The 14,365-nt window shown below is 38.8% G+C and overlaps 1 protein-coding gene across 1 annotated transcript in view; it reads left to right on the top strand.

The window, feature by feature from the left end:
• PAPSS1 (3'-phosphoadenosine 5'-phosphosulfate synthase 1) overlaps positions 1 to 14,365 on the top strand; it is a 40,384-nt gene that overhangs the window by 22,448 nt on the left and 3,571 nt on the right. The window contains exons 8-11 of the mRNA XM_059844231.1: positions 2,113 to 2,318; positions 4,447 to 4,582; positions 5,948 to 6,216; positions 7,997 to 8,226. Coding sequence (XP_059700214.1) covers positions 2,113 to 2,318; positions 4,447 to 4,582; positions 5,948 to 6,216; positions 7,997 to 8,226 — 841 coding nt within the window. The remainder of the gene's footprint in view (positions 1 to 2,112; positions 2,319 to 4,446; positions 4,583 to 5,947; positions 6,217 to 7,996; positions 8,227 to 14,365) is intronic.

Below are 14,365 nucleotides of genomic sequence, written 5' to 3'. Positions count from 1 at the left end.
ATAATGCCATCCTGTTACTTTGCAGTATAATTCTGGCCTGCTAGTTTCGTTCTCATTTAATTTGCCTTCCATCCAGGTGAAAAGTCCTCTGCAATGCATTCAGCTGCTAAAATAGCTTGTAGGTCCTAGTCTGTCCAGTAATTTTCTGTAAATCAGGATTTTTATAAGGCATTTAAGACCTTGTATAGGTGAGTGTTTCAGATATAACAATATAACAATTTTTTAAACTTCTTTTGCTGTTGTTTTGAGTATTTCATCTGTGCTACAAAAAATACGAGTAATGAAAAATAGCAAGTTATTGATGGAAACAATTTTCACTCCTAAGCTTGGATAAAATCGTTATGTTCCTCTAGATGTCCTGCTACTGATTTCTTCTTTTTAGAGATCTGCTTCAGCACTTACAGTACTTTACATATGTAAATATTTTTAGCAAAATATGGTTGCCTTAAAGCTGCTTTGCTACTTCAGCAATGGCAACAGTTAAGTCAAAACAACATCCTCAAAGTTTCCTCCTTGCTTGTGTGTTAGTTCTGGGTCTTACAGCAGCAGTCATTTTGCAGAGCTTTGATTCTGAAGAGAGGGAAATGGTTTATTACCTGCAATGCATCTCATCCTTTGGGCTTTAAAAGCAGTGTTCATACTGACTGACTTCCAAGCTGTGGAGATCAGTGCAGATGTGTTGATAGTCTCCCTTTAAAGATTAAGTTGTCTGGAAAAGTCTCATCCTGATACTGTGATCATCTGCGATTTAACAGACTTGCTTCACTGCCTTGCCTGAGTTTCTTATTTGTGCAGTAGCTGAAGAAAAATGTAGAAGATATTATGTATTTATTTGCTGGTCATGGACAAAATAATCAACAGGTTTGACATCTCTTTGTACTTTGAAATATTTATTTACTTGTCTGCAGAGCAATTTTTTTTTTTTTAATTATCCATTTTGGGGTGTCAGACCAATCTCTGTGACTGCTGCCAAATTCAATTTTATGACCTAGTTGCTTTGAAAATAACTTTGGGCACCAAGACTGAACTTAGGAGGAGATGCAGAGCATGCATTGTACATCTTGCATTATGAAAGGAGGGGGATCTATTTTTCTCTTAAACTTTTCATCCAGATTTATAATTTTTAATTTCCTAATAAAAATCTATTGCTTAAATAATAGCAAAATTAGCATTATTTTAGAGTCTTGGCAAATGCCAAAACCTCCATTAACTTTAAAGGGTCCATGACTTTTTTCCTGGAGACCACACAAAAGTTTAGAACCCAAGCCTTTGTAGAAGGCTTACAATATTTACTTCGCTGGATTTTTCAAATCTCAGTCTTGCAGAAAAGAAAAACAAGACTTCAGCATCTGGCAGTGAAGTAGGTACTTTTAAAAAAAGGACCACACAACCTCAAAATTCAGCTACATTGGCTTAGTTTTAGAAGTGAAGTAGCTGGTAAACTTTCAGCTGAACAAACTCTGCAGAATGTTTGCCTGAGTCAGCAGTTTTTTCTGGAAGGTAAATGCTTGACTCTGAATACAGTCTTTAGTATACAACAAAAGTTACCTTTGAAATAGCTCAATTATGCATGCTAACTGCTTAGCTACGTTTGCATTTGTCTGCTCCTATTGCATTGTTTTTTTTCTTAGGGGCCAAAAGTATGGCTACTAGGAATATAATTTCCTTTTTACTAATTATCCACTCCAGTAGCAATCTTGTCTGATATTTTAGATGATCTAAATGTTATTTGTGTATTTCTACTTTCTATATAGATTCTTAAGGAAGATATTAAGTTTCCCAAAAAGTAGTATCCTCACAGTTTAAATATTTTTGTGCAGCTCTAAGTACTTGTTGTGTATTGTGCTTGAGCTGTATTTTCAGTACTGTGTTCTCAAACCTCAGTGTACTCTTTCTCAAACTTCAATGTTTGCTCAATTTTATAGCATGTGTATCTTATGGAAGCATGAGTTCGTTCTAAAAGTTGTTTAATCTCTGTTAAATGAAGTATTTCAACTACCTGTCATGTAATATACTTACAGCCTTAAAAGTAAGATGTTAATTAGGTAGATTTTCATAACAACGTTGGTGACTGTTACTAAGGATAAAGGGCTTTTTTCCTTCCCTCTGCAGGGGGAGTTATTAATCTGTCAGTGCCTATAGTGCTAACAGCTACTCAAGAAGACAAAGAGAGGCTCGATGGGAGCACAGCAATTGCACTGGTGTACGAAGGTCGCCGCGTTGCCATCCTCCGTAACCCCGAATTCTACGAGCACAGGAAAGAGGAGCGCTGTGCTAGGCAGTGGGGAACCACATGCAAGGAACATCCCTATATCAAGGTGTGTGTTTGAAAGTTGGAAATCTAGTCCTGTTCTCTGTACTGTTGTGGAGCTGCAAATTCATTGGTGCGCTTTTCTCTGATTGAATGTACTTTGACAAAAAAACTACTTTGAAAATGAGTTAAAATATCTGAGCAGAAACAAAGGTAATTTTTTCTGTGCAGCTGTTGAATAGTCTGTACTTAGTGTGAAAATCGAATGTCAATATGTGCACATGAAATGAATTTAGAATGTACTGTAGAATCTGTGCTACAGAAGAGGGAACTTTGCCCTCCAGTGTGCCTAGGAAACACATCCCTCTTTGTCACCAGATGGATCATCAAAGCTCCTTAATCAGTGGATATATGCATTGTGAAGGATAGAAAACTTCATTTCTGCCTGCATGTGGTGCACGTGAGACCTGCCTGCTTTAGATGTTTTTCAAACAGGCCCTGTTCCTGGAGAGTTCATCATTTAACTCTCTGGGGAGTAATTTCCCATCCATTGTGTTCGTTATGTTTTATTATCTTGGCCTTAAGTGTATGTCACACTGAAATGTTCTAATTGTAACATACTCATCACAATGCTGTGTTGGCTTATGCAAGATGATGTGAATGTTACATCTTAGCTCTCCAGAGCCAAAATATGTTTATTTCCCCATTTGTCTCTGAGGTATTTTTGTTTACAGGTATGGCATAAAATTAGGTAAAGAGAAATCAAGCAAACCGCAAATTATGAGCTTGCTCTTGAAAAGGGAAAGCCTTTGAAAAGTTGTAGAAGTATCTGTACGACTAATAGATTTTTTTAAAGCCCTTGATGTATTCTGTGATGTTGAAGATAAGATTATCCCTTTATTGAAACCTTAACATAGATCTAATAAATTATATGAAAATCTCGTGCAGACAAAATTTGAATTAACTCATATGTAGTAGATAAGGAACTATGTTCTTATGCCTGTACTGGGGTGTATTGCAGTAACATGACAGCACATTAATTTGGTGGCTGTTCTTAATCAGAAATATTTGGGTACCTGAGAGATTGTGTCGTGCAGAGTTTTGTCATCTTCTTATCATTATCACACCTTCCCTCCACCTTGGTAAGATGTCAACGTCTGGCAATTTCTTCAGGAAGGCAATGGTTACTGTGGCATCATTTAATTCCTGCAGGTCAAAGGAAAAATAAATTGAAAAATTCACACCTAATTTTCACACCTTGGCTTTCAGGTTAAGTATGTAGTATCTTCTGTTATATGAAGGTTTATTGTCATTTCTAAATTGCATAAGGCTAAAAAAGTTATCAGAAATGTGTATGAAACTTCGAAGTTTTTTCTGATTTTGTCTTCCAAAGAAAATGCATTCTTAGAAATTAAAAATTTCACAGTAGTTTCTATGTCTCTTTGTAGAGTATGTTAAGCAGCTTGTCATAATTAATTTTTGGTAAAGCGTGAGGTGATATTTAAAGATATAAAAAAAGTAGTGACTGTCCAACATCTGTTACTTGGGTAAACTGGTACCATGAAACAAGTCCAAAAGCTGTTCTACTTCAAAGATTCTGACTTTATTTGTAGATTATAATGGGTGAGTAGTTAATCAGAATTGTTTTGTTTGTCACTTTATTCTTGACTAGAATCTTGTAAACTACAGAGTTCAAATGCTGCAGTTTCTTGTATTGCAGCATTGTAAATCTTGCAAAAAACAGAGAACAAATGCTGCAATAGCATTTGCTTTGACCAATAACTATTGTGTGCAACTTCATTGTATTGCTATACTGTAATTAAATTTTAAAATATGTACTCATAAAAATATATGCTAAATAAATTGTAATAGACAAGGCTTTCCAGACACTCTTTGTTTGTCATGCAGTGTTGGTTAAGAATATTGGCTATTTGTATTTCTTTATATTATGTCAATTTTGAAAGAAAGGCCTGCTGAAGGTTTGTGCATCTCTCCTGCATCATGGGATAACATGTCTGGACTATGCTCCAGTGAATTTTTTTCATTTTTTTTAACACTGATGCTTGACTTCTGACTGTCAAATAAAATGAACCTGGAACACAATCCTTGGTAAAGATGTGTCCCCATTGCAATGCTTTCAATACTCAGGAGAAGCTGATAACTAATCCTGACATGAACTTTGTTTCTTTTCTTAGATGGTTATGGAGCAAGGGAACTGGCTTGTGGGTGGAGATCTGCAGGTCCTTGATCGTATTTATTGGAATGATGGACTTGATCAATACCGCCTTACTCCAGCTGAACTAAGGCAGAAATTCAAGGAAATGAATGCCGGTGAGTAAATTTTTTTTTCTTTTTTTCTTCCTGCAGAGGCTTATCCAAATGTCTGCTGCCACCAGTGTGGCTGGAATTGTTTCAAGGATGAAAATTTTGAATGCTCTTGTAGGTGGCATTCTTTGCTTTTAATAGTAATAATTTTTATGATCTCAGGCATTGCATTGCCTAAATACATAACAGAAGCTGGTAATGCCTGAGGTTCTGAACTTTACCTTTCCGTACTCTGTAGACATGTTAGTAATGCAAGAAAAGATAATGCTAAAATGTGGTAAGTTGTGATTTAAAGATCATGTTTGGCCAAAACTACAGAGGTATGGTTGAATGCTGAGCTTTCATGCTCTGCTATTTTTAAGTCTGTTCCATGCTGCTTCTGGGGAGCAAGGCTTATGAAAGTAGTGCAGGTATGCTGGTGCCAAGTTTCTTTCCAGCAGAAGAAATAAAACAGTTTTCTTCACAAAAGTGGTTGTGTTAGGCAGATAAGTAAGAGGCCGAGGAGTGTCATAAAGCAGAGAACAAACATGCTGCTTTCACTGTGGCAGTGACTGGCAGGCAGCTGCACTTGTAAATGTGAGGAGAGAGATTAACATTGAGAATGCAAAGCACAACTGCTCCTGAGCTCCTGTCGTTGTGCTGTGTGGTTGGTAGGTTCTGTGTAGGAGCTGTAGGTCTGCAATATTAGTCTTCTGGCTAATACCCTAACAAACACAGATTTGAGATCTGAAAAAACCCTCTTCTCTAGGTTTCATTGGTTCCATATTGGAAAATGTCTTGTTACAGCGATTTTGCTGTCTTGAAGGGCACTTTAGTTCATCTGAATTTGCAGGAGAGAGAAATCCTATGGCAGGGTTTTTAATTGAAGGGTTTGTAATACTCTGGAATAGCAGTTGGTCTTGCTTTGTTCTTACCATGCTTAAAATCTTCTAAACTAAGGTGAAGGAAACTTAGTAAGGAACATTAAATCCTCTTTTATTAGTTTTGTTCCAAACAGGTAGATTTGTTCTCTTGAGGATATATTCAACCTGGCAACAGATAGGTAGCGTAGTTTTATTTCTTATTAGAATACAATACCCTTAGGCAAGTGAAAAATCTAAATAGAAGTTGGAGAAACTAGAGTAACTCTGCAGAAAATTCAGAAGTTAAGGAAGCTGATTTTTTTTTGGATGGTTTTGTTCATTAGCTTTGTTTACGAAGTACAGTGACTTTGTAATTATAATTCTTTCATGACCTGTGAGCACTGCTATTACGCTTGTTTAGTAGAGCTCAGAGAAAAGTGTATACTGAGAATTTTTCTGTGACTGTACAACTCCTGATAAAATAACTTGCTTCCTTTACGTTTTTTGCCTTGTCTCTTTTCCTCCCCAGATGCTGTCTTTGCATTCCAGCTACGCAACCCGGTGCACAACGGGCACGCGCTTTTGATGCAGGATACTCACAAGCAGCTTCTGGAACGCGGCTACCGGCGCCCGGTTTTGCTCTTGCACCCCCTCGGAGGCTGGACAAAGGAGGATGATGTCCCTCTTATGTGGCGCATGAAGCAGCATGCTGCAGTACTGGAGGAGGGAATCCTGAATCCAGAAACAACAGTGGTAGCTATATTCCCTTCCCCCATGATGTATGCAGGACCAACTGAGGTAAGTACATCAGGAGTTTAAAGTGAAACAAAACCCTTTTTATAGTGCACTAAAATATTTTGTGCGATGTCTGATGTTTTTGTGCTGTGTTGTTTTAATGGAGGGAGAGAGGAGACTAATTTTGTTTGGGAAAGTAGATTATCAAGTCTCTGTCACCAACCAAAACATTCTCTTCTGAAGAAACTTCTATATTGGAGGATTTTGCTGGAAATGGTGGGAGAAAATATTGTGTTTGTAGGTTCATTTTTTTTACAGTTACAAGGATATGATAATAATTTAATCCTTCCTCCTTTTTTTACAGTCTTTTTTTGGAGGAATTACAAGATCTGTTAACATAACGAGTGATTGTCCTGAATGTTAAAAATACTTAAGTTTTATGATCATTAAGCAAGAAGTTTGTATGTTGGAGGGGCATTCACATATTAAGAAAAAAGCAGTCTGTTTATTTTTTGGCAAACTTAATTCAGAGAGAATTGTTTCGAGGCTTTTGTATGAAATAATTCTTTGGCAGCACTTTATTTAGGAGCCAGGTCTTGGGTTGGAGTCCCTAGAGGTTTGTGGGAGGCAGCAGAAAGAATAAATGTTCTCAGTTGAGGACAATTCCTTGAGGGGATATTGATTCTCCATCTCATTCCTTTTTTTTTTTCCCCCTCCTTACTGGCCTCCACCTTGACTCACAGGAAGTTCAAGTTCTGACCAGGCTCTGAGGTTAACTCTGGGGTAGCTTTTTTCATAGACAGGAGATCTTGCTAGTGACGTTAAATTAGGCAGATGCTACTTATTTTCTGCTGGCCAGTTGACTGCTCAAACAGAGCTTTTACTGCCTTTCAGTCCAGAGAAAAAACTGCAGTCCAGATCTAGCTGAGGCATGAGAGTGAGTTCATATGGGGAATCTTCTGCTGCTCTCCACAGCCCTTTTGTGAGAATTAACAGAAATCTTCTACCTCATTCTTGTATGTGTGAGGAGGAACAAAATCCACATTCCTTATTCTGAACAGGATAAAATTTTTCTCATTACCTATTTTTCTCCTCCTATGACCTATGGGGTCATTTCCAGTGACCTCAGAGTACAACCTGACAGTAATGTTTGTTCAAGTAATGAAAGAGATTCTTTCTTTAATAATTTTCCATAGGTTATTTAAAAGTCATTGGTACTAGATCTGTTTCTATAGCACAAGTGCTTTACAGAAGATCAAGCAGCTGGGAATATGGTTATCCACAGGGTGGATGTGTCCTTCCAGTCTTTAAAAATCCTAATGGACAAGTTTAATAAATACCAGTTTAGCATTTTTTGTATTTTTAACATTCCTGATAAGTGCTTTGGAAGAAAAGAAAGAGTTCTGTAAGGCAAAGCTGTATCAAAATGCAATAAATTCACCTGCTTTGGAAAATTAATCTATTACAAGCATTCATGTGCAGTGTGTGCCTGGTTTATGTGTCCTCTGGGTTTTAATGTTCACGCAGACAAAGTGTTAGCTCTACCTTGAACAACATCCTTGCCACACGTACAAGTTGAAAATGCTGAACATGGGTGGTTTTTCATTCTGAATGTGTGCTGAAGTAACTTTTTGAGTACCTACTGTGCAGATAAAAAGGCAGTATGTTTTAGCTGTAAGTTTTATGGTGGTCAACTCAGCTGGTTCTTTATTATGTTGTGGCTCCATAGTAAAAATCACATCTGATTAAGGAAAAATAGTAGTTACAGAGTGCATGCCCATTTTGAGAGCTGCAGTTTTGGAGCCTTTTCTTGTGTTGATTGTTTTTGCTGTCTCTGTTGTAGGTTCAGTGGCACTGCAGATCCCGGATGGTTGCAGGAGCTAACTTCTACATTGTAGGGCGAGATCCAGCGGGAATGCCACACCCTGACACTGGGAAAGACCTGTATGAACCAACCCATGGTGCCAAAGTGCTCACAATGGCTCCAGGCCTCCGAGCACTGGAAATTGTACCCTTCAGGGTTGCAGCCTATAATAAAAAAAAGAAGTGCATGGATTATTATGACTCTGATCAGTAAGTTGAATTTTCATTTTAAGAAAGTTTTGAGCAATAGCTGCATCTTACCCCTGCCCACATTAACAAAAAATTGTTTATAATTAAATTTATATTGCTCAAATAGGGCCATGTTGAAGATGTGATTTTAGATCAATGTAGCTTTTAGACAAATGTATCATGATTTCAGCCTGATTTGATTCACAGTGCAGCTACCTGATCAAACTTTAGCTGCCACATGAAGGCTCCCCAGGTACTGGGGTTTCTCTGATTCTGGAACATAATGACACAGATTGGTAAATGCAGAGAAAGATATTATTATTTATTATAATGGTAAGATTAGGTTTCTGCTGCTTTGTCTTTCTAAATAAGCTTCTCAGGTGTCAGGTGTGCATCAGATAGGAGGGAAGAAACAGTGTGCGCAGCACAGAAAAGAAAGTGGACAAGATGGGGTGACAAATAGCTGTTTATATTTCTCTATAAGTAATAAAGCACAATGATGCCCTAAGAATATTCTCTGTCCCAGGGTTTTCAGCTGTTTTGTTGGTTTTTTTAATTTTTAATTCAGTTACAGAACAGTTCATTTAATCTTCTGTATGCATACTTCAATGTTATTTTTCCCTTGTGTGGGATTGCAGTGTTCAAAACTTTGTGTTTGTGTTGCTCTGGCGACAATGAATGATACTGGCAAGATGACTTGTCAATTTAATTTAACCCTCTTTATTCAGATTATTGAAACGTACTTTTGTTTTACATCAAACTGCAGTTGAAGCTGGTACTGAAATGCAAACCTCTCTGGGCAACCAGTGCTTCACCACCTTCACAGGAATGAGTTTCTTCCTAATATCTAATCTAAACCTACATTCTTTCAGTTTGAAGTCATTCCTCCTTCTCCTATCACTACAGGCCATTGCAGAAGTTCCTCTCCAGCTCTCTTGCAACTTTCTTTAGGAACATGAAGGCGCTATAATGTCTCCCTGGAGCCTTCTCTTCTACAGAGTAAACAATTGCAACACCCAGCCTGTCTGCAGAGGAGAGGAGCTCCAGCTCTCTGATCAAATTTTTTGCCCTCCTCTGGACTCACTCCATCAGATCCATGGACTTTCTATGTTGAGGTCCCTAGGGTCTGGATGCAGAACTCCAGGTGGGCTATCACAAGAGTGGGGTAGAGGAGAAGAATCACCTTCCTGGACCTGCTGGTCATGCTTCAATACAGAAAGATCAAATTGAAGTAGTTTTATTGGTATCAATTCTTCATAAATTAGAATAGTAAGGGACTAGCAATGTGACAGGCCAAAATTCAGAATATTGATTTTCTGATCATCAATACAGTACTCTTAGCAGGATAGATGTGATTTGAATCAAGTAAAATTGTACCTGTCATTAGCCCTAGCAAATGATTAAAAAACTCCTGGAGATTTTTTTATGAAAAGCAGTGGGAAAAGATTTTGCCTTCTTTCACAGACTGCACATCATGTACACCCTTTTATCCTTTCACTGTGTCTATGAAGCCTTGTTTTTGGGGAATTTTTTTTCCATGGTTCTCTAACTGTCATGGAAAAAAGGCCATGCTGCCACTAATGTGCAGTTCTGTCCTGGTGCTGCCCGTTTGTTTTGTCCTTCCCTGGATGGTGTTTGCAGATGGACTGGTGTGTGGCAGCAGTCCTCTAGGTGGCAATGCGGACACGTGCAGGCTCCCGTCGCTGCTCCTGCCTGCCAGACGGAGCACTGTGGTAGGCTCCAGACAGACTTAGAGCCTGGGTGGGTGCAGCTGGCTGCCTTTCAAGATAGTCTGTGTAATGCTGAAAATGTGGCAGACTCCTGGACCATGTGGTGTTTGACTCTGCAAGGAGGATGGCAGGGAAGAGAGGATTGCCTGGAAACATGAGATGATTTGTACTGGTGGAAGACCCTTGGATGTGAAATAGTGATGTTTGTGTAAATATTTCCTGAGCTCACTTGGTGAAAAACACTGCATGAAAATGTGGGAAGGACTGTTGAATGCATAGAAGCATTGCTGTGACTTGTTTTAGTAAAGGGTAATTTGGTATCTCTTGCACCTTTCTCAGTTTTCTGAGGCTTGGACACTTGAGAGCCAACTAGACAATTCCAGAATTTACATCACTAATGAATGTGTGGAAGTTTACGGCAAGGGGGTTTCCCTTGGACCAAGCTATAGCTGGCCACGTGTCTTAGCTGCTGGGTGTAGTTATTTTTTCATAATGTGATCATCTCTTTTGTTCTTTCAGACCTCCTGGACTCTGTTTGGGAGGGTGCTTGTGAGAAGCCATAGTAGACCCCATCTCCTACCTTGAGTGTCTCTGTAATTTGGTAGAGTCACACCCACACCTGGCTTGGCAGCAAAGACATGCAGAGGTTATTGCAGTTGGGCTCTTTGCTGCCATTAGTGAAATACCTTTTGGCTTCTGAGAAAGTCCTAACACGAGGATGGTGGTAGATGAACCTTTGGCTCATGGTGAGAGGTTACCAAGAGCTTGGTCCAGTGCCAGAGGGATGTCTGAAAAGCTGTGGCTGCAGAATTAGCAGTGGCAGAGAGTTGCTTTGCTCAGCTTTTATGAGAAAGGTGTAACACTTGCTGACAGCATTCCTTGTGTGCCTGTGGAGATGGGTGTTCAGAGGCTGGGTCACCACTGGTCAGCTGCCTCCAGCAGGGTGCAGGGCAACTGTGTGAGACCTGAGCCTGAGCTGCTCATGACCTTGCTGGCAAACCTGGGAGGCACCAAAAAGCCTACACTGGCCCTGCCTCCAAATTAGTGGCAAAGGCCCTCACTTCTCTGGTGTGCTGCCTGTGATTCCAAGAAGTTGTTGTGCTTAAGGTCTTCTGCTCCCAGAGGTGACCACACAAGTGCAGTTTTGTGGAGTTGGTATAGAAGGTCAGTTTGTTTCTCACTGCTTTTAGTACCCTCCAGAACATGTGCTGCCCTTGGAGTTTCACAGTTGACCCAGTGGCTGCTTAGGATCAGTCTGGAGACGGCTGATTTGGTGTGTCAGGACCTCGTGCTGCTGGTTAACAGTGCTGAGCTGCTGTGTGCTGTGTGGGAGCTGAAGTCACTTGGCCCCTGTCAGTAAGGAAAGGGAGAAATATGCTGGTTGCATTCAGGATAACAGAGCATTGTCTGTGAGGAAAGGGAGTAAGGAAAGACTGACCTGAAAGCATTTATAACAGCTGCACAGCAACTGTAGTTGCAAAGTGATGCACAAAGTTTAGCTTTTATAAATTGCTTGAATTATTTACGTAAAGTTACCCTTCAGAACATTAAGACATATGAACAACCAATGACTTGGAATTATATTCATGTTTTACCTCATGAAGCCAGCACAATTTTAAATTTGTTTCTTGGACATCTTAGAACTAGGTTTAGCACCTCATGAAACTGAACTCTTGAAACTTTTTTTGAAAAACAATTTCTCTGAAACTTAGATCTAGAAGAGTGATTTGAGGAATGCATTTGAAGTGATATATAGCAGCACATGTAGAGCTAATTTCATTTTCTTTTCCCTTTGGTCAAAATGAGGATAATAAAAATAAAATTGCCATTTTTGCTGTTGCTCAAGTCAGATAGCCTAATCTAAGTTTCTGTGTGGGAAGCTTGAGCGTTTCCACTTGCACAGAATTCTGAATTAATGCATATAAAAGCTAGCATGAATATTGTTACAGTCCTTATCAAAGGTTTTGCACTTTTAGATTTCATAAAATTTTTGATCTGTAATTGAATATATCCAAATGTGTTTTGGAAAAATTTATAGGAAGAACTAGTTATAATGGAGTAATTAAAAAGGAGTGTCTGACCTGTAAACAGCTGGTAGAGTGAAGTGTAAAGAAAACAACCAAAGAACCAAGAAACCAACAAATAACACCACTACCCACCCTCACCCCCCCTAAAAAAAAGCTTAGCCAATGCTGAAATTCCTTCAGAAATCAGTTACTGTGCTTCTTCAGCCAAAAGGGCCTCACAAACAGTTACCACAGACAAGTGTAATTTGGGATTGGTGGCTTAATAATAGAAGTTGGTTTTGTGAGCAGAGATTCCCAATTCTTTATGGAAGATCAGTCCTATAAAATGCAGCCACACACTGCTGCTGAGAAAAAGCTCAATTAAGAAAGGAAATTAGTCTGGCAATTAAAAAAGCCACAACAGTGTCTGGAATTAAATGACTTTTTTTTTTTTTCCCCTGAAAGAAAAGCAAAGAGAACATTTTGGTAAAAGAAACCCGTAAGTAAGGTGACTGGAGCAGATTGTTCATGCTAGCTATAAAATGAAAATGAAGCATGGGTATCTGTGAAGAAGAGAGATTTTAACTTTATATCTTTTTTTCCCAGGACCTTTAATATGGTTGCCATTACTGCTTTAATCCTCTAAAATCATACTTATAGGAGAGCTGTTCCAACTAAGTACATACTGTTCTCAAATTTGTTTTTTTGAAGTGGTAGTAAGAGGCTGCAATAAGCACACTTGACTGTTCTCCTTAATTTAGTTATGGGAAATATGGTTTCTCAATTGCCATTAGTACATAACATAGGATACACTGAAACTCTGCATCAGGCCAGGAGACTTAAACCCAGCCAGTCAGAAAGGCAATAGGAAAGGATTTGCTTTCCTATGTTGATATTAATCACAATATTGTGTTCTAATTTCACAAACAGTTTGTTCCTGGCTGGTTGGGCTTTGAACCTAGCTGGCACTGGCTAGTTCATTCAGCAGCATGGGACATTCATTCCCAAGGTACAGTGTAGACTTCCTGTAAGAGTTATGGTGTAAGTCATGACTTGATACTGCAAAGGCAAGTTTAAATTCAGAGAAAGTCCTCTAGAAGGAGTTTAAGGTTAGAATTAGACCCCAGATAAGGAGGCTGTGAATTGTCCCAGAAATTACTCTGAAGTCTAGTAGCTGAGTAGAACATCGCAGTTGTTTTGAAGACAGACCAGGGTGAATAAGTCATATTATTGTTTTATTTCCCTATTGTTCTATTTGCCTAAAAGAAAAAAAAAAAAAGGCGAAACTGTGAATGAATGGTCTGTACTTTTTATCATGAGTCTTGTATTTAAAAGTAATTCTTTAAGACCCTGAGAACACCAGACATTGCCCTCCACAGAGAATGGGAATTCCTAGAAGATCACTTGCACAGTGCTAAATACCTAAAAGGAGGTCAGAGTTCCCAAGTGCTCCCAGATGAAAAATCTACTATGTAATGTGGTCTATACTTAGATTAAATTTGTAGGGAATACTGAAGCAGAAGAAATGTTCTCTCCAGTCACTGTATTAATGCACTGTAATGACACCTCAGAGGTCCAGCACAGGAGGTTCCCTGTAGGCCTGTGGCAGTCACTTCCTGCTTGCAGACTGAAGATGTCCTTGTTTTGTCACAGGACCTGTGAGGTCTCTGTTATCCCTGTCCTCCATCAGTAAGAAAATTTCTCGGTGTGTGTAGGTATGGTTTTTTCCACACTGAGTGTAGTCAAGTTCTAGGTTGCTATGCCACAGAGCAAATACCAATCCTCAGTGTGAAATGTTCCAGGACTGTTTTTCTGTTGACAAATTTTTGTTGTGGTTCTATTTCTGCCTCCTTTTCCTCTTTCTTTTTGGAGAATGCTTTTAATTGCAGTGGCATAAAGTATCGTGTTAGTACCAGTCAAACTCAATTGGCAGTAAAAAGTGAAGTCAATGTTACAAGTATTTAGTAGCATCCAGTGTGGCTAAAACAAAGCTGATTCCAGCAGCTACTGAGTAAAATTTTCAAAGGCACTTAAATGCCCTACTCAGAAAAGGCTTGTATTAAGTTTCATTGAGGGTCATTTCAAATCTGACAAGAATGGAATTTGAATTACTTTTTTTATAGCATCTTTAATGATCAAATGTTTCCCCCTCTCATGCTCCACTCAAATCCACCTTATATAGAGTAACTCTTACTGTCCTCAAAGTTCACTCTGAACCAAATTTCTTGGTGACTCCTTTTACTATCTCCTTCTACTAAAGCAAATTACTCATACTGATATGTTTTATTTCAAAATACTTGTGGGTCACAACATGCCTCGGTGGTCACAGTACTGATGAGGTTTTTCTCCTTAGCAGGAATCTCAGTTTCTGAAATGTTATTGAAATTTGTAAATGCAGTAATTTTTAAAAAAGGCAAAAAATAC

The sequence above is a fragment of the Haemorhous mexicanus genome, chromosome 4 (assembly GCF_027477595.1).
Source record: "Haemorhous mexicanus isolate bHaeMex1 chromosome 4, bHaeMex1.pri, whole genome shotgun sequence".
In the NCBI taxonomy this organism is placed as follows: Eukaryota; Metazoa; Chordata; class Aves; order Passeriformes; family Fringillidae; genus Haemorhous; species Haemorhous mexicanus.
The sequence above is the reverse complement of the archived record's forward strand: the minus strand, read 5'-3'. Positions and strand labels throughout refer to the sequence as shown.